General features: G+C 43.5%; 2 protein-coding genes across 2 annotated transcripts in view; one reads left to right on the top strand and one right to left on the bottom strand.

Moving 5' to 3' along the window:
• Positions 1-3,945: 3,945 nt before the first annotated feature.
• Positions 3,946-10,862, bottom strand: LOC135540332 (cysteine and glycine-rich protein 1-like). The gene is made up of 6 exons (XM_064966921.1): positions 10,552-10,862; positions 8,185-8,294; positions 5,781-5,949; positions 5,257-5,386; positions 4,933-5,026; positions 3,946-4,609 (listed from the first exon to the last, which is right to left on the bottom strand). Exons 2-6 carry the CDS (start codon positions 8,291-8,293, stop codon positions 4,533-4,535), a joined length of 579 nt encoding a protein of 192 aa, XP_064822993.1. The 5' UTR covers position 8,294; positions 10,552-10,862; the 3' UTR covers positions 3,946-4,532.
• An 8,293-nt stretch (positions 10,863-19,155) lies between these two features.
• LOC135540333 (neuron navigator 1-like) overlaps positions 19,156-26,548 on the top strand; it is a 159,882-nt gene continuing 152,489 nt past the window's right edge. The window contains exon 1 of the mRNA XM_064966922.1: positions 19,156-19,375. The gene's annotated coding sequence lies outside the window, so the exon portion shown is untranslated. The remainder of the gene's footprint in view (positions 19,376-26,548) is intronic.

Raw genomic sequence — 26,548 nt, forward strand, 5'->3', positions numbered from 1 at the left:
CAGAGTCAATAACGAACTAGGCCTGTTGTCACTGGCCCACCCTGCCATATGAAACAGGTGCTGACATTCTGGTCTGTAGTGTCACCATGTCAACTATGGGTGTGTTTGTAAATTCACTCCGCAGATCTAAGCCGATTTCAGAGCACTCTCTACTGAGTGTGCCAGAGCGCAGAAGAACTGATGAATTTACGAACTCACAACACCCCTTGAATATGACCGGTGTCAGTAAACCTAGGTAAAAAGCAAAACATGTAATTAAATTGTTGCCAGCAGCACAGTTACAGTCACTAACGTCCTACATTTGAATGAAAACAGCCTAACCAGCTCTGCTTGGGCCAGTAAAATTGTCAGAGTGAGGTGTTTTCTCAGTTGTGTCTGGAAGTAGCTAGCAAGCTAGCCAACTTTAGTATGTTAGCTTGGGTGCTTGATAACGGCTGTACTGTCTGAGTGCTCAGATCAACCTTTTTTGGTCTATTTTTGTTTTATTTGTGCAGATAAGAAGCAAGGGTCACACTTTATGTGGATAGTCCGGATAGTCCATCTGTAGATGCTCTTCAGATATGCGCTACAGATGGTCATACTATCAACAAACTGTTGATAAGCAACTGCTTGCTAAGGTTACGGTTCGGTTTAGAATAAGGGTTAGGGGAAAAGGCTCATGTTACCTCATTTGCACTCACTGTATATAGACTTTTTGTTTTCTTTTGTTCTACTGTGTTATTGACTGTATGTTTTGTTTATTTCATGTGTAACTCTGTGTTGTTGTATGTGTCGAATTGCTACGCTTTATCTTGGCCAGGTCGCAGTTGCAAATGAGAACTTGTTCTCAACTAGCCTACCTGGTTAAATAAAGGTGAAATAAAATAAAATAAAAAGGCTGAGGGTAAGGGTTAAGTTTAGGGTTTGGATAAGGGTTAAGGTTAGGGCTAGGTTTAGTAGATAGTTAGTTGAAATGTTACTGATAGTCTGTAGAGCAGGGCTCTCTAACCCTGTTCCTGGAGAGAGAACCTCCTGAAGGTTTTCAATCCAACAGCTCATCAAGTATATCACGTTTATGGTTGCCTGTTGGTACAATAGGAATATTGTCAGTTGTGATGTGACACTTGAGAACTACTGATGAATGGCATGAAAGTTCATTTTAATATATGTCAGAAGGATCAGTTAATGCCCACTTATATATGGCAGGAGGATCAGTTAATGCCCACTTATAAATGGCAGGAGGATCAGTTAATTCCCACTTATAAATGGCAGGAGGATCAGTTAATTCACACTTATATATGGCAGGAGGATCAGTTAATTCCCACTTATAAATGTCAGGAGGATCAGTTAATTCCCACTTATATATGGCAGGAGGATCAGTTAATTCCCACTTATATATGGCAGGAGGATCAGTTAATTCCCACTTATAAATGGCAGGAGGATCAGTTAATTCCCACTTATATATGGCAGGAGGATCAGTTAATTCCCACTTATAAATGGCAGCAGGATCAGTTAATTCCTACTTATATATGGCAGGAGGATCAGTTAATTCCTACTTATATATGGCAGGAGGATCAGTTAATTCCCACTTATAAATGGCAGGAGGATCAGTTAATTCCCACTTATATATGGCAGGAGGATCAGTTAATTCCCACCTATCTATGGCAGGAGGATCAGTTATTTATTTGTTTGCTATTGTATCTAACTCTGTCAGTATGGATGGGAGAGTTCAGCGTGAGATGCAAGACCTGCTGTTCAGCTGTAAAACTGAAACAGCAACAGTGTCCAACATTTTTTTTTCTTGTAACAATGTAATTCTCTAGTGCCCTCTTGTGGCATTCTGCAGCGGGGAAAATGATCTAGTAACTAACAAAAATCTAATCAAATACAGAATAATTTTGGATACTGTAAAAACACTACTACCTGGTTGACTCTCCTCACGGTTGCTTCCTGATTCCATACCAGCATGTGTGTGAGCAGCAGTTTGTATACAAACACTAATTAACATCCCAGTAGCCAGGTCACACGCCACCTACTGGCCGTTGAGATGAGATGGCGTGTGCATGGCATAGTTTTGTATGGAGATACAAAAGACAGATTAGCCACCTGCCAGTCCTACCCATAACCCCATTCCAGCTGCCCAGTGTGCCAACCCCGGGAGATGGCAGTACCAGCGCTGTGCTTAAGGACCATGCATGGTCGCGTAGGCTGTTTGGAGTGTTTATCCATCTGGATAAAAAATATATATATACACTGCTCAAAAAAATAAAGGGAACACTTAAACAACACAATGTAACTCCAAGTCAATCACACTTCTGTGAAAGCAAACTGTCCACTTAGGAAGCAACACTGATTGCCAATAAATTTCACATGCTGTTGGGCAAATGGAATAGACAACAGGTGGAAATTATAGGCAATTAGCAAGACGCCCCCAATAAAGGAGTGGTTCTGCAGGTGGTGACCACAGACCACTTCTCAGTTCCTATGCTTTCTGGCTGATGTTTTGGTCACTTTTGAAAGCTGGCGGTGCTTTCACTCTAGTGGTAGCATGAGGCGGAGTCTACAACCCACACAAGTGGTTCAGGTAGTGCAGTTCATCCAGGATTGCACATCAATGCGAGCTGTGGCAAGAAGGTTTGCTGTGTCTGTCAGCGTAGTGTCCAGAGCATGGAGGCGCTACCAGGAGACAGGCCAGTACATCAGGAGACATGGAGGAGGAGAGCAACAACCCAGCAGCAGGACCGCTACTTCCGCCTTTGTGCAAGGAGGAGCAGGAGGAGCACTACCAGAGCCATGCAAAATGACCTCCAGCAGGCCACAAATGTGCATGTGTCTGCTCAAACAGTCAGAAACAGACTCCATGAGGGTGGTATGAGGGCCCGACGTCCACAGGTGGGGGTTGTGCTTACAGCCCAACACCATGCAGGACGTTTGGCATTTGCCAGAGAACACCAAGATTGGCAAATTCTCCACTGGTGCCCTGTGCTCTTCACAGATGAAAGCAGGTTCACACTGAGCACATGTGACAGACGTGACAGTCTGGAGACGCCGTGGAGAACATGCTGCCTGCAACATCCTCCAGCAAGACCGGTTTGGCGGTAGGTCAGTCATGGTGTGGGGTGGCATTTCTTTGGGTGGCCGCACAGCCCTCCATGTGCTCGCCAGAAGTAGCCTGACTGCCATTAGGTACCGAGATGAGATCCTCAGACCCCTTGTGAGACCATATGCTGGTGCGGTTGGACCTGGGTTCCTCCTAATGCAAGACAATGCTAGACCTCATGTGGCTGGAGTGTGTCAGCAGTTCCTGCAAGAGGAAGGCATTGATGCTATGGACTGGCCCGCCCGTTCCCCAGACCTGAATCCAGCACATCTGAATTGAGCACATCTGGGACATCATGTCTCGCTCCATCCACCAACGCCACAGTGCACCACTCTGTCCAGGAGTTGGCGGATGCTTTAGTCCAGCTGAGATCCCTCAGGTAACCATCCGCCACCTCATCAGGAGCATGCCCAGTCGTTGTAGGTGAGTTCATACAGGCACATAGAGGCCACACACACTACTGAGCCTAATTTTGACTTGTTTTAAGGACATTACATCAAAGTTGGATCAGCCTGTAGTGTGGTTTTCCACTTTAATTTTGAGTGTGACTCCAAATTCAGACCTCCATGGGTTGATAAATTTGATTTCCATTGATAATTTGTGTGATTTTGTTGTCAGCACATTCAACTATGTAAAGAAAAAAATATTTAATAAGAATATTTCATTCATTCAGATCTAGGATGTGTTATTTTAGTCTTCTCTTTATTTTTTTGAGCAGTGTATATTATGTCGTCCCCCCACTTCTAAAACCAAAGTTGCACCCCTGCAAGGAACACCCTGGCAGTTTGTTTCCAAATGTGCTGTTGTCATGTCTCAAACACATAATTTCCTCACATTACCATAATTAAGTTAAATACAATGTTTTTTTCTATTAGTTTTTTATTTGGTGTTTAAATGTGCACAGTTTTTGATACAGCACATCCACTGTGTTGTAAATATCATAGGATAATATCAGTGCCAGTTTTCTCCAGAATTTATAGCCTTGGACAATAATTGTACATGATGACTTTGTTCTTTCATTCTGCCGCGGATAATTTGCTCTGTTAACTAAACTCGCCAACAGCCAAACAACTCTACAAAACCAGGGTGTGTCCATCTGACTGTACATATCACTGACTCACTTTGTGTACATTCTAAAAGGAACGCTCTTGTGAATGTAGTTTATTAGGTCAAAATTAACACGCTAATAAGTCATTTTTTTCTTTCTCATAGTGGTTAGGAAACATTTCCCATGCAGGGTATTAACCTCATCAATACCAGAGCTTAGATAGAAAACATCAGCAACTTACTCTTCTGGCAAGATAAGCATTTGGGTAAGCTGTGCACTGTGTGTTGCTGTTGAGCCTCTGTGACTGAAGCAGTAGTGAAATGGCAGTATTAAATAGAGGTTGATTTGGGAATCCTGGGATTTGCAGTCCAAATGTCTAGGTGTCTATAAGAGGAGGTCATAGCTCTACTGAGCATGTGCCAGAGCCCCTGCCCCCTGGCCGAACCCAAAGCCCTTCGGACCAAAGGATTTGGCATAACATGCTGTGGATGAAAAGGTGATGAACTTTATATAAGAATGTATTTACATACAAAGGCATATACATTTATAACAGATGCTAAAGTTTTGCTTTTTCTCCAGTATATTTACATTCCGTTTTGGTGAATTTATTTAGCTAGGCAATCCACGAGTTGTCTACACATGTGTTTATCAATAATTCTAAAACGAGTTCAGAACAGAGTATTTACATACACTACAGTATGTGCAATTCTCATGTTAACTCTACACTTTAATTGAATGCATTTTGGCAATTGTGTCTTTGCTATTTATTGTACACATTTGTTTTACATGAATAGAGTATACACACCTTTGCAGTAGATTTCTCCATCTTTGTCGGCCACAGTGGTTGACTCCAGCCCCTTGCCGCATTTGGCACAGCGGAAGCAGCTCTTGTGCCAGGACTGAAGGAGAGAGATGAGGAGAAGTAAGTGTTGTTCTGTATTAGAACACAGACAGCATATCCCCCTGCATCTATTTCAGTTGACATGAACTCTAAAGCCAAAGATACATGTAGTCATTTAGTACTTTTACATACGGTATACAACGTTTAGTCGAAGCAGGGTTTTGAGTTGGCAAGATTATGAGCTACTTCCTCTCAAAACAACCTGATTAGCCCAAAACTCAGACTTACATTTCCACCTCCGAGCACCTTCTCGGCAGAGTACACAGCCTTGGCACAGCGCGGGCACACGTCTGAACTGCCAAACTTGGTGGCCAACTTGGAGGCGTTGGGGTTGTTGGTGGGACAGTGGGCTGCTGGCCTGTGGATGACAGGACAGGTTTGTTATGATTACTCTACATATTCAGGCTTTGATGTCTGTAGTACTGCTGTTTTCTCCCTGGTAGACCTCCCTGGTAGACCTCCCTGGTAGACCTCCCTGGTAGACCTATGTCACTGACCAGATTCCACTCACCTGGTTTCCCAGGTCTGATTAGAAGGGAAGGATGAACATCAGCAGTGAAAGCCCTGGGGTGTAATCATTAATCCAAACAATACCAAAACAAGAGTTTCTATTGGACAAATTCAGGCGGTCCCTTCCAGTCTCATTCCATTGGCTTTTGCTTAAGAAACGTTTTACAACATAATTAACGTAATGAATACACCCCTTGTATAGAGTGTATACAATATTAACATCTCTGAGATTCCTTCCTTACTCTTCAGGTCTGATTCCAAGATGTGCCCCCGTGTCCATGCTCAGGGTGCCTGCTCCTCCGCCAAAGCCATAGCCTTTTGGCCCATACTTCTTGCCGTAGCAGGATTTGCAGTAGATCTCATCCACATGACAGGTCACTGTTGTGCTGTCCAGGTTCTTCTTACATGCCACTAAGAGTAGAGTAGGAGGTAATATAATTAGAAATATAGCTTAGAGAAGCCAATGAACAGGGTTCAAACTATGACAGAAAGAACACAAGATCAGTTGGATAACAAAGCAAATCACTATCATGTAGGAACTATCTCCATGTGTAACTCTGTGTTGTTGTCTGTTCACACTGCTATGCTTTATCTTGGCCTGGTTGCAGTTTTATTTGATTTATTTTACTAGGCAAGTCAGTTAAAAACAAATTCATATTTTCAATGACAGCCTAGCAACAGTGGGTTAACTGCCTGTTCAGGGGCAGAACAACAGATTTTGTACCTTGTCAGCTTGGGGATTTGAACTTGCAACCTTTCGGTTACTAGTCCAATGCTCTAACCACTAGGCTACACTGCCGCCCCGCAAATGAGAACCTGTTCTCAACTAGCCTACCTGGTTAAATAAAGGTGTTCTCAACTAGCCTACCTGGTTAAATAAAGGTGTTCTCAACTAGCCTACCTGGTTAAATAAAGGTGTTCTTAACTAGCCTACCTGGTTAAATAAAGGTGTTCTCAACTAGCCTACCTGGTTAAATAAAGGTGTTCTCAACTAGCCTACCTGGTTAAATAAAGGTGTTCTCAACTAGCCTACCTGGTTAAATAAAGGTGAAATAAAAAAATAAAAGTACAATTTAAGTACAATCAGTGCATTATGAGAAGAAGACTTGCAAACCATTTTTAGCATTAGCATTAGCATTAGTGCGAGCATGCATCTATAGGTACCGCAATGAATGTCTGAATACATCTTTGATTAGTTAATTTCATTGGTCGTGTCTTAGTGTTAAACAAGGCTTTACGTAATTTCATAGGTTGACATTTTCATCCACTTTAGCAGGAATTGTTGAGCGCAGTGCTCATTCCAACATGCACTAACTGGAGATAAAGCTGCAAACATTGTAACTTGATCTACTTGGCTCTGTCAAGAGTGGAACGCATGATCTTACTAATTGTGAGAATGGGTCTCATCATTGAACGTCAATTTGTTCAATAGATTTTATATCCTTTCATGATGATCCATTAAACCTCATAGCACAACACATTTTTGATACTAATATATAAATGTGGTTTTCGTTCTTCAAAACATGCTTACAACATTGTGCAAAAGTATCGTAAAGTAAAAAATACCCACAATCCTCTGATAACAGAACACATTCTAACATTTATGGGAAATATGAAAATTTAGTAAGTTAAACAATTTTCCTTCTAGATGTTTTAAAACACAAATAGTTATTTAGATTACACTTATCTTATATTGAATTAATTTGGGGGGTTGGGGGGGATGGTTGGACAAGTAAAGTACTAATTATATTCAGGAAAAGATGACGACTACATTTCTCTGTCAATATAAATATATTTTCAAGTATAATTTACTAACAACTTGAATCATTTCTGACAGTGTCTTTGTAAGGTTTCAAATGACATGAAACTCAACCGTTTATCTTTTCCTGGGGAGGCAGCCAGCCAAGTGGTTAGAGCGGTGGGCCAGTCACCGAAAGCTGACAAGGTAAAAATCTGTTGTTCTGCCCCTGAACAAGGCAGTTAACCAACTGTTCCCTGCTAAGCTGTCATTAAATAAAGGTTACATAACTAATTTACCACCTGGTGATGTAACTAGGCAGGATGAAACTCCATCCCGCCATAACAAGCAGAAATGGCAGGTGGTCATTTCAAACAGCTTTTTATTCCAAATATATTTAAAATACAGGTAAATCAAGTTTTGGACTGTGCTTGGCCTTAAAGTGGTCAATGCGGTGCCATATCGGCAGCAACACCAGCAGTTTAGACACTACAGTGCAACACTAACAATCTTAGGTCATTTTGTAGGTAAACAGACCTTGCAGTTTAATGTTTCAGTCCTTTTATGACATTGAAATGACACTGTGACCACCACAGTCTGTGTTAGTTAACATTTGATCTTCTGACTCTGTGGGTGAGAGATGAGCCTCGTTAGCTCACACAAACACATGCTGTGTACCTTTTCTCCCATAGAAGGGCTACAAGGCCTGTGACACATCCATTTCTCTCTCTCCAAATAAGGGCACACAAATGAGAACCGAGAATGTTTGGATGCTCTGCTTCCTCTCTCGGTACCAGAATACTTCACATTCCAGCCTGAGCTCTGAATATCAGCTCAGAGTCATTTGTGCATTGGTAGTCACAGTGTGGTTTATGAAAGAACGGGAGGACCTCACTCCATTCACTTACTGCACAGAAAGCAGCACTTGTGGAAAAATTTCCCTTCACACTGCACTTCCTCAGCAAAGTACACCGTCTTCTGGCAGCAGCCGCACTTATTTCCTCCTCCCAAAGGCATCCTGCAGAGTCACAGTGGAGACTTAGTTCCAGACATAGAAGAAGAGCAGCAGGTTTGTACTTCCTGTGTTTTGACACTTACTCAATGGGAATAGACCCTTACATAGAAATTAAGTCTAGATCTACAGTCCCTGACACGCATTGGATGGGAGGAGACCTACAGACCTTGTGATTTGACCACAAAAAAACTGCGTGCAAACCCATTATAGACTTTACGGTACCTAGGGCCCAGGGCTTTTCTGGTCAGGTGATCAAGAACTCTTCAAATGAGTGAACATACAGTATTTACACAACAGAGCCTGATTATCCACTGTAGAGACCCTTTTTAAATGTGTAGTATCTCAGGAATTTACTCAGAAAATGAACTCCTCTGAGTTAAATAAAAAGCATGAGCTGGCGCACACCCAGAGAAAATTATTTAGTGTATACAGTAGGTGCTGACTAACAGTGAATAAACTATAAAAATAATGTTCAGGGAGTGAGTGATTTAATCAATAAACAAAACGCAATACAACCCACGAACATCACACAGACATGAAACAGAAACAAGAACACCTGGGGAAGGAACCAAAGGGAGTGACATGTATAAGGTAGGTAATCTAGGAGGTGATGGAGTCCAGGTGAGTGTCATGAGGCGCTGGTGCGCTTGCCGATGGTGACAGGTGTGTGGTATAATGAGCAGTCTGATGACCTATAGGCCGGAGAGGGAGCACACGTGTCAAACTCCCAGTAATTTATTGAGAAAATCACCAACGTTTCAGCATCACACTGTGCCTTCACAATAAACAATGGTGATTTACCCAATAAATTACTGGGAGTATAAATATTGATTGTGCTACTCTATTTTTTATAGCGTACTCCTTCTGAGTCAAAACGGCTGCAGGGCTTGACTACAGTACTTTATTATCTTTTATCGGGAAATGCAAAGTTCCTCCTGATGTTTAACAACTGCTAGGGAGGTTCCAGGCCACTCATACAGAACACTCATTACATCAGCTGAAGGGAGGACGGCTCATAATAATGGCCAGAACGGAGCAAATGGAACTGAATCAAGCACATGGAAACCATGGGTTTGATGTATTTGATACCATTCCACCAATTCTGTACAAGTCATCAACGCAAGCCTGTCCTTCCCAAATAAGGTGCCACCAACCTCCTGTGCTATAAATAGAGAACTACAGCTGAATTTAAATAATACATTGCTGTAGAGTGTATTGTACTCGACTCCATCTTGTTGAAATTTGAATCCTATGATGTCACACATACAGGCTCTAATCTGCCATTTGGGTAAACAGGAAATGGTCTGCATTTCATTTTTTTAATTACACCACCATGTTAGTAGCCACTTCATGGCCTTAGACAGTCACCGACCTGGGCAGGCATTAGACTACAGAGATTAATGCAATAGAACAATTCAAATGCTGAAAAATGTCTATTGTAAACAACTGCATTTGACAATTTAGAGTATTATCCGACATCACCTCTATCACACTAATCGTCTGGTCACCACAATAACAAGATCATTTATTGCAACATCAGTTTTCCTGTATAAAGGAATAAAAGTGAAACTTGAGTACTGAGAAACAGAGATAATTTTGATCAACACATTGCATAGGAAGCTGGTCTTGCGACATACAGATGTAGTATCCTAATTTAAGACAGTTTGCTACAGCAGGAAAGTGATCCTGCAGCAATAGGAAATGTAAAATATTACGTGGATTATAATTAATGGTACATTTGTCATTAGGGTAAATCAAGTCTGAAATATTTAAGTGAAAAACCTTGAATACACTACACATTTGCATTTCCTGCTGTGCAGAAATATTCTCAGCAACTATAGTGTGATCAAATTAAGATCTTACATCTGTATTGTACATACAGTACAGTACTCTACACGAATGTTACTCATCATATCACGTCCTGAGTTCTGAGACTTCTTTCCTGCAGATTCTCAGGAAATAGAACCCTTAAAATGCTGTTTTTAGAGCAACAGATGTGATCTACCCTTCAAACTCACAAAGATACAGTTCTCAAAGTTATACTCTTGGCAGAAACTCAGCAGTCTGAAAAGGTTTCAGAATACACTCACTGCTCACACCCCAACCTTCAGGCTTTGAAAGTGAAAAAGCAGAAGAATTTGCAGTCCCGGATAGGAATAAAAGTTTTGAATGTGTTATCTGTGGACTGTAACTGTATTCCATACATCATGAAAGCAGTGGTTACAGTAGCCCATAGACGTTGAAGATGGTCCCATCTTACCTGTTGTTTTTTTGTGTGTCTGTGTGGCCTGGCAGATACACCCTGGTCGTAGAGTGATCTCTGATGAGTGGATCTCAGACGAGTTCAGGACAGGCTTCAGTCTAAGACAGCAGCAGAGAAAGAAGCCAGGCTGGGACTGAGGGAGGAGGAGTCTTCTGGATACACACGTAGATTAAAAGAGAGACATGAGGAGCGGGAGGAGAAAGAGAAGACGAAGGAAAAGAGGAAGAGACATGAGAGATGACCAGGTTTGTGAGAGAGATGGGGAGAGAGGTAAAGAAATGCAGAAACAGGGTTAGAGAGAGGCTGAGAGAAAGAAAGAAAGAGAGAGAGAGAGAGAGAGAGAGAGAGAGAGAGAGAGAAGCCCCGTTTATATATGGTGCTGACATGCAGCCCTTTGTCCTGATCTTGTCCACATTCTGATTGTGCCCACATTTTTAGACAGGAGTAAATTATTGACTCCAGAGGTAGTCAGGCACGCATTGTGTATCAATCAAGTGTAAACAGACCTGGATGGTCAAACCATTTAAATCATTATCATGGCCTCAAAAATCATTGAGAGTAAGCACTATTGACTTATGGCATCAGTAATAGTCTTAAAATAAATATATTCATATTATTTTGAAAGAATGTCTGTCAAATAATTTGCGTACAGGGAGGCATCAGATAATCTGGTCACAATGAGGTCACAGCTGACGGATAAGACACATTTTAATAATGGGTGTAGGCACGTCAAACCTTATTGATTAGATCACGAAAGTCACGTTTGGGCATGGTGTAAACGAGACAAGAGAGAGAGGGAAAGAGGCAGAAAGAGAGGGAAGGAAAGGGGATGGTATGATGGAAAGAGGAGATTAGACATAATGTAGACCAGCAGGCCAGTGAAGCCAAGACAGCCTCCTTCTACAATCTGGTTTTACTGCCCTCTTCCTGTGATGGGTAGCAGCACCATTAAATTACCTAACTAATGTATCTTCTTCAAATCCAATAACCTCCAATCAGTCACATCCACAATGGTCTGGTAACATTTACTAAGGTATAACACCGCCAAGATGATTTTCCCAGGCAGCATGTGAGACTCATGTTGTAAGGACTTCTTCTTACCAAGAGCGAGCTATGATATGCAAAGCAAAACATAGTATTTTATGGCTTGAAGATAAAACAGCTTCTGCAGTACTAGATTGGTTTGTGGAGTTGTCCAGGCAGTGAAGTGCTGAGTGCTGGCCACTGCCTTACAAGGTGTTTGTTATGATGATTGCAGACTGCAGGCCTGTTTGCTGAAAGGATTACTCACTTTCTCCAGGGGCGGGGCTATTAGGTGAAGCTCAAGTTTAAAAGTAAGCCTACAATTACTTGGGGATTTTGGAGCACGAAGATAAATAATGTTACCTAGCCTAAATATGGTTGTTGGGACAAACGTGCTATGAGAGAGACATTTTTAGAGAGCGAGAGAGAAGTTACATTGACTCAATAGCTCTGTGAAAAGGGCATGCATGACACAGTAGGAGGCAAAATGAAAGGAGGGAAATTGATGTGAAGGTTGATGAAATAAAAGGTGATACAAAATTAAGCAAAATTGGCAAAAATATTTACAAATATGAACAAAAAGAATGTAGAAACACTGAACACCCAAAGCAGGCATTCCTGACAATATAACTAACAGGTAGTGTCTTCCTGGCTCTGTTCAGCCTCCCCATGAGCAAACTCAGACACCAGCCTGTGCAAAATATAGTCACCTCTCCCAGTCAGGCAGCCCGATTCAGATTTTTTGGGGTCTTTTGAACTGTCACATCAGATCTTTTCACATCAGATCTGATTGGAACAAAGACCAATTTGTGAAAAAAGGTCATAATTGTTGGGCTGCCTGTCTAAACACCGGCATAGGAGCACATACCTTTGAGCATACCAGGGCTGGACTGGGGCCAGAAATCGGCCTCGGCATTTCTAAAGGCGCTTTCACACATAGTTCTGAGCTATAATTATAATCAGAGTTAGATTATTTGTTACATTATATATATAAAAAAATGTTTTGTCCAGTTTGTTTTAAATGGCCAAATGTCAAACAAACTAAATGCCTAAACAAAACTATGTGTTCATGCAAGTGATTTGGTTATCGGAGAAAAATGTTCACGTTAAATCCATCTATTATTATCAAGAAGCATAAACACTCCAGAGTTGGGAAATACGTTTTCAAACCAATTTGATATGAAAGCCCCTAACACATTGGCCCACTTTTTCACTTGAGGTACTCAGTGTTAGCCAGATAATTGCAATTGCACGAAATGCCAGATGGCCAGTCCGCCCCTTGAGCATACCAATGTCAGTGGCCCACAAACTAGTCAGGGGACAAATCTCATTATTTAAAAAGACAGGCACAATACCTCAATAAAAACAATCACAACCATACGCCTACAGCAGACCATATACCAGGTAAACCCCCTTTCAACATACCTGTGAGTACTCTTACCAACAATTTATTAGCTAATTTTATACATGAGGCTCAAACCAAACAACACAGTGTACCAATACCAATAATGTGATTACGGACCGCAATTTGGGGCATTCCTGCATGTGGACATTCCTGCATCTGCATCACTTATAATTTGTGAAAATAAATAAAATTAATTAGAATCTAAAGAGCAGCTTGAAGTGATACAGTCCTCTGTGTGCTCAACCCACCTCAGTTCTCTCTCCATCTGCCCTCTTCTGTCACTTTCTCTGTGTCTTGTCTGTTGTTGTCATAGGTTGTTGTTTGTTACTGTCTCATTTGTATATCCTCTTCTGTTATGGCCTGTTCTGTTCTTCTAGTGTCTTTCCATCATATCCTATTCTTCTGTTGCTGTCTCTGTGTCTTGTCTGGTGTCTCTTTCCATCATATCTTATTCTTCTGTTGCTGTCTCTGTTTCTTGTTTGGTGTCTTTTTCCATCATATCCTGAGTGGCGCAGCGGTCTAAGGCACTGCAGGCACTGCAGCTCACTCTGGTTTGAATCCAGGCTGTATCACAACTGGCTGTGATTGAGTGTTGCACAATTGGCCTTGCGTCGTCCGGGTTTGGCCGGTGTAGACCGTCATTTAAATAACAATTTGTTCTTGACTGGCTTGCCTAGTTAAATATTCTATTCCTCTGTGTCTTGTCTCTCTCTACTCTTCTGTTGCTGTGTCTTGTGTGTATTTTTAGTTTTGCAAACCAAAACGGTCAAGGGCATCTTAACTTGTTTTGGGCCTGTGTCTGGGTCACCTAAATCATCATCTTCCGTACCAATTGCCCCTGCCTGCTGCTGTTCTAAGTGCCCCACTGGCCTGTTGTTCTGTAACAAAGTTCTGTATGTCAATCCAAAAAGTATACTATAAATACAGGTAAAAAACAAATGGTCTCCTTCTTCATTCCACAGAAATCACAATTATATTCAATATTCAGCTTTATTCTTTCCAAAACATGTTTAACAGGATAAATTCTATACAACATGTTAAATGAAACTTCCTTTACCTTGTTACTGATACATTATTTGTTAGGAATTTTCCATGCTTTTCCCCATTGTTTCTTACATCAACCACAGAGGAATTTAAAAGAAATACAACCCCCCTTGGAAGTGCATCAAAAACAATTGAATATTCTTTCGGGGTTATTGGAATTCTAAACTTATCAAGAAATTCCCCATATGAGAGTAAATATCCATCCTCATTCAATAACTGACCAACCAAAATAATTGTATTCTCAAACCAGTTTCGAAACAAAAGAGACTTATTTTTAAATCGTATATCTTTGTTGTTCCATAGAAAGTATCTGTGAGGGGAAAAATGATGTTTAAATGCCAACATCCAAGTTAAAAGTGCCTGCTTATGGAATTTGGTCAATTTTACTGTCCTCACCAAACATCACCGGAAACAACGTCGCCTATGGGCACAAACCCACCGTCGCTGTAACGGTTTTCTTTAGGTGAAGGAGAGTCGGACCAAAATGCGGCGTGGCTATTTAGATTCATGTTTTAATGAAACAAAGAATACAAAAACAACACACGGAAACCGAAACAGCCTATACTGGTGCAAAGTAACACAGACACAGGAACAATCACCCACCAAACACTCAAAGAATATGGCTGCCTAAATATGGTTCCCATTCAGAGACAACGATAAACACCTGCCTCTGATTGAGAACCACTTCAGACAGCCATAGACTATGCTAGAAATCCCCACTAAGCCACAATCCCAATACCTATGAAAAACCCCAAGACAAAACACACCACATACCAAAACCTATGTCATACCCTGGCCTGACCAAATAAATAAATAAAACACAAAATACTAAGACCAGGGCGTGACAGAATCCCCCCCCCCAAGGTGAGGACTCCCGGCCGCACACCAAAACCCATAGTGGCGGGTCCGGGTGGGCGTCTGTCCACGGTGGCGGCTCCGGCGCTGGAAGTGGACCCCACTCCAACAAAGTCTTAGTCCATTTTCCTCGCGTCCTTAGATAGGCGACTCTCGCCGCCGACCTTGGCCTAGTAGCCCTCACCAAGGGCCCCACTGGACTGAGGGGCAGCTCGGGACTGAGGGGCAGCTCGGGACTGAGGGGTAGCTCGGGACTGAGGGGTAGCTCGGGACTGAGGGGTAGCTCGGGACTGAGGGGAAGCTCGGGACTGAGAGGAAGCTCAGCACTGAAAGGAAGCTCAGCACTGAGAGGAAGCTCAGGCAGGTAGTTGGCTCTGGCAGATCCTGGCTGGCTGGCGGTTCTGGCGGATCCTGGCTGACTAGCGGATCTGGAAGATCCTGGCTGACTGGCGGATCCTGGCTGACTAGCGGATCTGGAAGATCCTGGCTGACTGGCAGATCTGGAAGAGTCTGGCTGACTGGCGGATCCCGGCTGACTGGCGGATCTGGAAGAGTCTGGCTGACTGGCGGATCCTGGCTGACTGGCGGGTCTGGAAGATCCTGGCTGACTGGCGGATCCTGGCAGACTGACGGCTCTGGCTGCTCCATGCTGACTGGCAGCTCTGGCTGCTCCATGCTGACTGGCGGCTCTGGCTGCTCCATGCTGACTGACGGCTCTGGCTGCTCCATGCTGACTGACGGCTCTGGCTGCTCCATGCTGACTGACGGCTCTGGCTGCTCCATGCAGACTGGCAGCTCTGGCGGCTTCTTGCAGACTGGCAGCTCTGGCGGCTTCTTGCAGACTGGCAGCTCTGGCGGCTTCTTGCAGACTGGCAGCTCTGGCGGCTTCTTGCAGACTGGCAGCTCTGGCGGCTTCTTGCAGACTGGCAGCTCTGGCGGCTTCTTGCAGACTGGCAGCTCTGGCGGCTTCTTGCAGACTGGCAGCTCTGGCGGCTTCTTGCAGACTGGCAGCTCCATGCAGACTGGCAGCTCCTTGCAGACTGGCAGCTCCTTGCAGACTGGCAGCTCTGGCTGCTCCTTGCAGACTAGCAGCTCTGGCTGCTCCTTGCAGACTGGCAGCGCTGAACAGGCGGGAGACTCCGGCAGCGCTGTAGAGGCGGAAGGCTCTGGCAGCGCTAAACAGGCGGGAGACTCCGGCAGCGCTGTAGAGGAGGAAAGCTCTGGCAGCGCTAAACAGGCGGGAGACTCCGACAGTGCTGGAGAGGAGGAAGGCTCTGGCAGCGCAGGAGAGGCGTGGCGCACTGTAGGCCTGATGTGTGGTGCTGGCACTGGTGGTACTGGGCCAAGGACACGCACAGGAAGCCTGATGTGGGGAGCGGCAACCGGAGGGCTGCTGCGTGGAGGTGGTACTGGGTAGACCGGACCGTGCAGGCGCACTGGAGCTCTTGAGCACCGAGCCTGCCCAACCTTACCTGGTTGAATACTCCCGGTCGCCCTGCCAGTGCGGCGAGGTGGAATAGCCCGCACTGGGCTATGCAGGCGAACCGGGGACACCGTGCGCAAGGCTGGTGCCATGTAAGCCGGCCCAAGGAGACGCACTGGGGACCAGATGCGTAGAGCCGGCTTCATGGCACTTGGCTCGACGCTCACTCTAGCCCGGCCGATACGCGAAGCTGGAATGTACCGCACCGGGCTATGCACCCGCACTGGGGACACTGTACGCTCCACCGCATAACACGGTGCCTGCCCGGTCTCTCTCGCCCCCGGTTACCACAGGAAGTTGGCGCAGGTCTCCTACCTGGCTTCGCCATACTTCCTGTGTGCCACCCCCCAATACATTTTTGGGGCTGACTCTCGGGCTTCCATCCGCGTCGCCGTGTTGCCTCCTCATACCAGCACCTCTCCGCTTTTTCCGCCTCCAGTTCTTCTTTGGGGGTCGGCGATATTCTCCAGGCTGTACCCAGGGTCCTTTACCGTCCAACTCATCCTCCCATGTCCAGTCTTCCAAATAAATCAGCCTCTCCCACTGCTGTTGCTGCCTGTTGTCACGCCGCTTGGTCCTGTTGTGGTGGGTGATTCTGTAATGGTTTTCTTCAGGTGAAGGAGAGTCAGACCAACATGCGGTGTGGCTATTTAGATTCATGTTTTAATGAAACAAGGAACACGAATCAATACAAAAACAACACACGTAACACAGAAACCGAAACAGCCTATACTGGTGCAAACTAACACAGAGACAGGAACAAGAACAATCACCCACCAAACACTCAAAGAATATGGCTGCCTAAATATGGTTCCCAATCAGAGACAATGATAAACACCTGCCTCTGATTGAGAACCACTTCAGACAGCCATAGACTATGCTAGAAAACCCCACTAAGCCACAATCCCGATACCTATGAAAAACCCCAAGACAAAACACACCACATACCAAAACCCATGTCACACCCTGGCCTGATCAAATAAATAAAGAAAACACAAAATACTAAGACCAGGGCATGACAGTCGCTGGACCAGACAGGACTGGCAAAAAGTGCTCTTCACTGACGAGTCGCGGTTTTGTCTCACCAGGGGTGATGGCTGGATTCACGTTTATCGTTGAAGGAATGAGCGTTACACCGAGGCCTGTACTCTGGAGCGGGATCGATTTGGAGGTGGAGGGTCCGTCATGGTCTGGGGCAGTGTGTCACAGCATCATCGGACTGGGCTTGTTGTCATTGCAGGCAATCTCAACGCTGTGCGTTACAGGGAAGACATCCTCCTCCCTCATGTGGTACCCTTCCTGCAGCCTCATCCTGACATGACCTTCCAGCATGACAATGCCACCAGCCATTCAGTTCATTCTGTGCGTGATTTCCTGCAAGACAGGAATATCAGTGTTCTGCAATGGTCACAAAGTGCCCGGATCTCAATCACATTTAGCATGTCTGGGACATGTTGGATCGGAGGGTGAGGGCTAGGGCCATTCCACCCAGAAATGTCTGGGAACTTGCAGGTGCCTTGGTGGAAGAGTGGGGTAACATCTCACAGCAAGAACTGGCAAATCTGGTGCAGTCCACGAGGAGGAGATGCACTGCAGTACTTAATGCAGCTAGTGGCCACACCAGATACTGACTGTTACTTTTGATTTTGACACCCCCTTTGTTCAGGGACATATTATTCCATTTCTGTTAGCCACATGTCTGTGGAACTTGTTCAGTTTATGTCTCAGTTGTTGAATCTTGTTATGTTCATGCAAATATTTATTCATGTTTAAGTTTGCTGAAAATAAACGCAGTTGACAGTGAGAGGACGTTTCTTTTTTTGCTGAGTTTATATGAAGATGTTAGTTAGCGAATGTTAGCTAAACATGCTGAAACTTTTTGATAGCTAGCTTGTTGGTTGGAAATCATCAAAAAATATATATTTCAATGGCTTGATTAATTACAAAACAATTCAAAGTGGCTACATTGTATGGCTAAATCAATTTGTTTTGTTGCAACTACAGCCTAAAATTGTTCCTCAGCTAGAAATGTTATGCTGCCATCTTGAGCCCCCCCAAATATATAGACTCTGATTGAGTAGTGAGAGATGTTTTGCTCATCATATGCTCATGTTAGTGAAGTACGCCTAGGCCAACTTTAATGCTACTTTCATACCAGCAGACTGCACTCTCTTCACAGAAATTGCTTCAGTATGGACCAGCTATGTTATATATATATATATATATACACAAGCTATATTATCTAGCTATATGAGTTAACAACCCAGGTCGCATTTTATTTGGATAGTCCGGATAGTCCATTTGTAGATGCTCTTCAGATATGCTCTACAGATGGTCATAGTATCAACAAACTATCTGTTGATAAGCAATTTGTTGATAAGCAACTGCTTTCCAATTCATTCCTACTTTTTTTCCTACTTGTATTTTTTTTATACCTTTATTTAACTAGGCAAGTCAGTTCTTATTTACAATGACGGCCTACACCGGCCGAACCCGGACGACACTGGGCCAATTGTGCGCTGCCCTATGGGACTCCCAATCACAGCCGGTTGTGATACAGCCTGGATCAGGCTGGAGAGAGTGATGTTTGATCTGCCAGGCTCCTCCAGCCTCCATGCTCCTCACTCTCATAGGAAGAGACATTCTACACCGAAGAAACCTATTTATAGCTAGGCCCCTGGACATCCGACGGGATTGTCTGTGTTTATGTTGGGAGGGGGCAGAGACTGAGAGACCAAGAGACTGAGGGACAGAGAGAGAGAGAGAGAGAGAGAGAGAGACTAAGTGTGGATTAAGACATACGAAAGAGAGGAAGGAACTGGTCTGAGGTCCATTGTTACATTGTTACATTGTGTAGAAGAGGAAGAGTTGTGATTAATCATTGGATACTTTTTTTTACCCATTGAGATCAGAAGACCTTTTTCAAATGGAGACCTGGAGTGTTGGTCCAATCCAGTCTATTTACATGGAGCCCAGAACATCTTGACTGGTAGCCAGAAGTCTTCTTTCTGGTGAGTGTTTCCTTTTGGCACTGCTCTTGAAAGCAGCTTTGCCAAGATTCCCTCTCAGGTGTGGAAGGCAGAGCTTAGAGCTCAGGGAGGATAGCTTCTGACCTCATAATAACAATGTGCTTGGCACTGGATTGCAATGTCTTCTGTGTTGCTTTGGATTATATATTATATAGCCATTTTAAAGTAAGCAATTGATTGAGGTTTAAATTTGACTAGTTTTGCTATGGGATATTTTGACATTGAAGGTGGTCTCAAAATTATATGGAAAATATGTCAATTATCTGAACGTCAATGCACGTAGATCAAATGCTTTCTGAAATATTCTACAAGTGCCATGTTTTCAAATAATAATTATAAACTGGGTGGTTCGATCCCTGAATCCTAATTGGCAGAAAGCCGTGGAATATCACGGCATTCTGGTATGAAAAAACATGTATTTTTACTCTTGTAATTATGTTGGTAACCAGTTTATAATAGCAATAAGGCACCTTTGGGGTTTGTGCTATATGGCCAATATACCACGGCGAAGGGCTGTATCCAGGGACTACGCGTTGCGTGGAGCGTAGAACAACCCTTAGCCGAGGTATTCTATATTGGCTATATCATACCCCCTCAGGCCGTATTGCTTAATAATAACACATAGTTAATTCTATGTTATATTATTATTAGACTATGTGTTCCAGTGTCATAGATATTTTGTTAAAATATTTAACTAGGTCTTAATTCTAATATCACCACACAAACAAATATTACCACAAACAGAAATTATGGCTGGTACTCTGTTCAGAGGTGCTATGTCCTCTGCCGGGAAACGCTATAGAGTAATGGTATATCATTTTATGATTACTGACAACTGCACTGGAAGACGTGATAATGATGTGAATGTGGATGGGCTGTTTTGTCAGAAGGGTATAATGCTTAGTCTTTGTCTGTTGTTAGGACATCTCTGCAATCAGCTGACCCTTCCTCCCAACACACGGTACTTTTCAACAGTACTGCTTTTGTTCTCTAGAGAATATATGGTCTGCTTTAACTAATGTTAAAACTCAGCATTTCCAGTGTTGGATTTCAATGTTTAGTGATTAAAACAACAACAGTAGACAAACAAACAAATTATTGAAAAATTAATACATTTACTAAATGCTCACATCGGCTTTTTGTGATGATGTCATGTCACATAAAGGGTCTAAATAAGGATATCCATTTTAAGATCCATTTCCTTCAATGACAACAGTTCTCCTCTATCTTCTGGGCCAATAATACGCCATTAGATGAATTTCAGGGGGGAAATTAGATAATTGAATTGATTCCAGAAGGTCTTTATAATGCTGCGTGGAGGACCCTCTCTCATTCTATAGGCCAGAAGCTCTATTCTGTCATCGCTCAGCCTCCTGTTCAAGGGGGTATTCATCAGAGCAATCCGTAGCGAAATGTTTTTAAATGGAAAAGGTTTGGCAATGTAAATAATAGTTTTTTATTTGACAGGTTTAGGTAGTTGTTCCCATTTTCTTTCTGTTTGGTTCATAGTGAATGCACACACTCCAACTGAATAGAGGATATGATGATGGCTGTTGTGTTGCGGTGTGGTGTGCCAGGTGTGGAGGGAAGCAGTTTCACTAACATACCAGTAGAGGGCCCAATCTACTGTGTGAGAGGACACAAGCTGCAGTTTGAACAGAACTGCCTCTTGAGACACACCCTTCTCTCTCTCTCTATCACTCACTCACTCTCTTTCTTTCTCGCTCTCTTTCTCTCTGTCTTTCCCTCTTTCTCATTTTTGAAGGTTAAGAGGTATAAAAATCCATTGGCAGGCATCTATCTGTCAATCCAGATAAGATGACAAGACTCTCACTGATATCAACACTATGAGGCAAAGCATGCATTATGACATAATAGGAGTTATCATCGAAGTCACATACATTATTTAACCGTTAACCTTATCTTGATGGACAGTAAGGACCCTACTTCCAGTGTATTGTGACTATTATCTGATAGATGTTTATGTTAGTTGTTTTAAATGCTCAAAATTGCAGCTCCGGATTGAAATGTGCCTTATTTTACGTCCAGTGTAAGCAGGTGAAGCTGCGGAGGGGATGAAACACCTTCTTGGGTCTCAGCTTGATCAAGGCAACTCATTAGCCATTCAGTTGGAGCTGTTAATGTGTGTGTGTGTGTGTGTGTGTGTGTGTGTGTGTGTGTGTGTGTGTGTGTGTGTGTGTGTGTGTGGCTGCGTGTGCACATGTGTGTAGGTACTAGGCATATGCAGTGCATTCGGAAAGTATTCAGACCACTTGACGTTTTCCAAATTTCGTTAAGTTACAGCCTTCTTCAAAAATTATTACATTTTTCCCTTCAACAATCTACACATAATACCCCATAATGACAAATCAAAAACTGTTTTTTAGAAATCTTGGCAAATGTACAGTACCAGTCAACATTTTGGACACACCTACTCATTCAAGGGTTTCTCTTTATTTTACTATTTTCTACATTGTAGAAAAATAGTGAAGACATCAGAACTATGAAATAACACAAATGGAATCATGTAAAAAAAAAGTGTTAAACAAATGTAAATACATGTGAACCGATTCAGGATACTAGGCGTATGTCGCAAGTCACAGCTTCACAGGAGAGCCGTTTAAACGTGAAACTTCATTTTTTAATCAAACACGTTTTTTGGGGGCAGAAAACGCCTTCTCGAACATGTTAGGTTTTTGTGGCTTAAATACAAACGTATACACCATCTGTAAATACAAATGAAATTGTTACATTTGGTCCGTAAACATCTGCCAAGAAGCGTAATGACATTGTTGCCAGCAGGGCTGGTTAGGCTGTTTTCATGTTATCCAGGGGTAAACAAATCATTGACCAGAGCGTCACTCCGAGAGCGAAACAGGACGGGTGGGGCTGAAAACGTACCCAAATGAAACTGCCTATTTCTCAGGCCCAGAATCTAGAATATGATTAGGATAGTAAACACTCTAAAGTTTCCAAAACTGTCAAATTATTGTCTGTGATTATAACAGAACTGATATTGAAGGTGAAAACCTGAGGAAAATCCAAAGAGGAAGTAAGTGCCTTCTATTTTGAAAGCTCCCTGTTCCATTCCATGCCTTCCCTCCATTTAAAGGGATATAAACCAGATTCCTTTTCCTATTGCTTCCACATGGTCTGGACAGTCTTTAGACATAGTGTCAGGCTTTTATTCTGAAAAATGAACGAGAAAGACCACATAGCGTCAGTGGATGGCTGGGGGCCAGCAGAGTTTTGCATACGCAAGCAGCATGGAGCAGACATTTTCTCTCTCTCCCCTATTAAAAATTCTACGGTCCGGTTGAAATATTATTTATTATTTATTGCAAAAACAACCTGCGGATTGATTATCAATAAAGTTTGACGTGTTTCTACGAACTTTACGAATACTATTTGGAATTTATCAGCCCCGTCCGCTGCCCCGTGACCGCTCGAGCCTGTGGATTTCTGAACATAACGCGCCAACCAAATGCAGGTATTTTGGATATAAAAATAATCTTTATGGAACAAAAGGAACATTTATTGTGAAACTGGGAGTCTCGTGAGTGCAAACATCAGAAGTTCATCAAAGGTAAGCGATTAATTTTATTGCTTTTCTGACTTTCGTGACCAATCTACTTTGCTGCTAGCTGTTTGTAATGTTTTGTCTGCTGAGAGATGTCCTTACATAAATGCCTGGTTTGCTTTCGCCTAAAAGCTTTTTTGAAATCTGACACGCCATGTGGATTAACAACAAGCTAAACTGTGTTTTGTTATATTGCACTTGTGATTTCATGAAAATGTAGTATTTTTAGAAATTTTATTTGAATTTGGTGCTCTGCAATTCAGTGGATGTTGACGAAAATTATCCCGCTAAAGGGATGGGTGCGCCAAGAAGTTAAGAAGGTGTGAACAATGCTGAATGGGTGTAGACAAAGAGGAGCACTTCACTAGATTCAAAAACATTTAAAGGCGATTTTCTCAAAAGTGAGTTTACAAGTTGATAAACTTTCAAAGCATAATTACTTTCCCATTGTTCCTCAAATGCAGTGTATGATATACTATTTTGTAGCTCTGAGTCTCTACTTTTATCCAATGTATAAAACACAATTCCACATTTTGCTATATATGTAAGACCAAATCCAGGTGTTGAGTCACATATTTTAGATTTTAGATTCTTCGAAGTAGCCACCCTTTGCTTTGATGACAGCTTTGCACACTCTTGGCATTCTCTCAACCAGCTTCATGAGGAATGCTTTTCCAACAGTCTTGAAGGAGTTCGCACATATGCTGAGCACTTGTTGGCTTCTTTTCCTTCACTCTGTGGTCCAACTCATCCCAAACCATCTCAATTGGCTTGAGGTTGGGTGATTGTGGAGGCCATGACATCTGATGCATCACTTCATCACTCTCCTTGCTCAAATAACCCTGACACATCCTTGAGGTGTGTTTTGGGTCACTGTCCTGTTTATAAACAAATGATAGTCACACAAAGTGCAAACAAGATGGGATGGTGGTTAAGTGGAAGATGGGATGGTAGCCATGCTGGTTAAGTGTGCCTTGAATTCTAAATAAATCACACACAGTGTCACCAGCAAAGCGCCCCCACATCATCACACCACCTCCTCCATGCTTTACGGTGGGTACCAGACATGCGGAGATCATCCATTCACGTACTCTGCGTCTCACATGGAACAAAATATCTCAGATGTGTACTCATCAGACTGAAGGACAGATTTCCACCAGTCTAAGGTCCATTGCTCTTGTTTATTGGCCCAAGCTAGTCTCTTCTTCATATTGGTGTCCATGAGTAGTGGTTTCTTTGCACCAATTTGACAACGGAGGCCTGATTCTCCTCTGAACAGATGAGGTTGAGATGTGTCTGTTACTTGAACTCTGTGAAGCATTTATTTGGGCTGCAATCTGAGGTGAAGTTAACTCTAATGAACGTATCCTCTGCAGTAGAGGTAACTCTGGGTCTTCCTGTGTCTGTCCTCATGGGAGACAGTTTTATCATAGCATATTTTGAAACTTTCCAGGTTGACTGAATTTCATGTCTTAATTGGACGGTCGTTTATCTTTGTTTATTTGAGATGTTCTTGCCATAATACGGAATTGTTTTAAGAAGGTGTGCCTATTTTAACAAGGCACACCTGTCAATTTAAATGCATTCCAGGTGACTACCTCATGAAGCTGGTTGAGAGAATGCCAACAGTGTGCATTCAGTAAAGTGCCGACATAGATGGTCGCCTCGCTTTACGTCCTTAGAAAACTATGCAGTTATTTGTTTTTTATGTATTATTTATTTCAATGTTAACCCAGAAAATCTCAAGTGTTAATGACATACAGCCGGGAAGAACTATTGGATATAAAAGCGATGTCAAATGACCATCATTACGACCAGGAATACGTCTTTCCTGAAGCGGGTCCTTTGTTAGGACCTCCACCCTGGATGTGCGATCTTATCCTAGAGGCTGACCCAAAACAATGTGGTCGCCGCAGGAGAGGCAGACAGAGTGGCCTACTGGTCAGACTCAGAAGGCGAGCACACCATCCACCACTTCCAAGCATATAACTTACCAATGTCCAATCTCGAGATTTAAAGGTGGACAAAATTAGGGCACGAGTTGCCTACCAGAGAGACATCAGAGATTGTAACATTCTCTGTTTCATGAAAACATGGCTCACATGTCCTCAGAGCATGCGCAGACCAGCTGGCTGGTGTGTTACGGACACATTCAACCAAACATATTCAACCCTGGGTCTTCACTCCGCCCTGTGCAACTGGGTCCTGGATTTTCTGACGGGCTGCCTCCATTGTGGTGAAGGTAGGTAACAACATCTCCACCCCGCTGATCCTCAACACTGGAGCCCCACAAGGGTGCGTTCTCGGCCCTCTCCTGTACTCCTTGTTCACCCATGACTCCGTGGCCATGCATGCTTCCAACTCAATCATCAAGTTTGCAGAAGACACTGCAGTGGTAGGCCTGGTTACCAACAACGACGAGACAGCCTACAGGGAGGAGGAGAGGGCCCTCGGAGTGTGGTGTCAGGAAAATAACCTCTCACTCAACGTCAGCAGAACAGGTGAGATGATTGTGGACTTCAGGGAGCAGTGGAGGGAGCACCCCAGTAGTGGAGAAAGTGGAAAGTTTTGAGTTCCTCGGTGTACACGTCATGGACGGACTGAAGTCGCAATAGCACCTCTTCAACTTTCGGAGGCTGAAGAGATTTTGCTTGTCATCTAAAACACTCATGGGCTTTTGCAGATGCACAATCAAGAGCATTCTGTCGGGCTGTATCGCCGCCTGGTGCGGCAATTGCACCGCACTCAACGGCAAGGCTCTCCAGAGGGTGGTGCGGTCTGCACAGCGCATCGCCGGGGGCAGACTGTTTAACACTTTTTGGGTTACTACCTGATTCCATATGTGTATGCAGACCCTTTACTCAGTACTTTGTTGAAGCAGCTTTTGCAGTGGTTACAGCCTTGAGCTTTCTCGGTCATGAAGCTACAAGCTTGATACACCTGCAGATCCTCTCAAGCTCTGTCAGGTTGGATGGGGAGCTTCGCTGCACAGCTATTTTCAGGTCTCTCCAGAGATGTTCGATCGGGTTGAAGTCCGGGCTCTGGCTGACTCAAGGACATTCAGAGACTTGTCCCGAAGCCACTCCTGCATTGTCTTGGCTGTGTGCTTAGGGTTCTTGTCCTGTTGGAAGGTGAATCTACGCCCCAGTCTGAGGTCCCGAGTGCTCTGGAGCAGGTTTTCATCAAGTTCTCTCTGTACTTTGCTCCAATCACCTTTCCCTCAATCCTGACTAGTTTCCAAGTCCCTGCTGCTGACAAACATCCACACAGCATGATGCTTCCACCACCATGCTTCACCGTAGGGATGGTGGCAGGTTTCCCCCAACCAAAGAGTTCAATATTGGTTTCATCAGACCAGAGAATATTCTTGTTTCTCGTGGTCTGAGAGTTCCTGAGGTGCCTTTTGGCAAACTCCAAGTGGAGTGTCTTGTGCCTTTTACTGAGGAGTGGCTTCCTTCTGGCTTTTCTACCATAAAGGCCTGATTGGTGGAGTGCTGCATAGCTGGTTGTCCTTCTGGAAGGTTCTCCCATCTCCACAGAGGAAATCTGGAGCTCTGTCTGAGTGATCATCGGGT

This window comes from Oncorhynchus masou, chromosome 5, assembly GCF_036934945.1.
Source record: "Oncorhynchus masou masou isolate Uvic2021 chromosome 5, UVic_Omas_1.1, whole genome shotgun sequence".
NCBI lineage: Eukaryota > Metazoa > Chordata > Actinopteri > Salmoniformes > Salmonidae > Oncorhynchus > Oncorhynchus masou.

Bases quoted from the DNA above. Each gene is read 5' to 3' on its own strand.
- LOC135540332 (XM_064966921.1), bottom strand. From the start codon at position 8,293: ATGCCTTTGGGAGGAGGAAATAAGTGCGGCTGCTGCCAGAAGACGGTG. The intron at 5,950-8,184 runs GTAAGTGAATGG...CTCTACTCTTAG, and splicing joins CAAGTGCTGCTTTCTGTGCA to TGGCATGTAAGAAGAACCTG. The intron at 4,610-4,932 runs GTGTGTATACTC...TTTCATCCACAG, and splicing joins TGGAGAAATCTACTGCAAAG to CATGTTATGCCAAATCCTTT.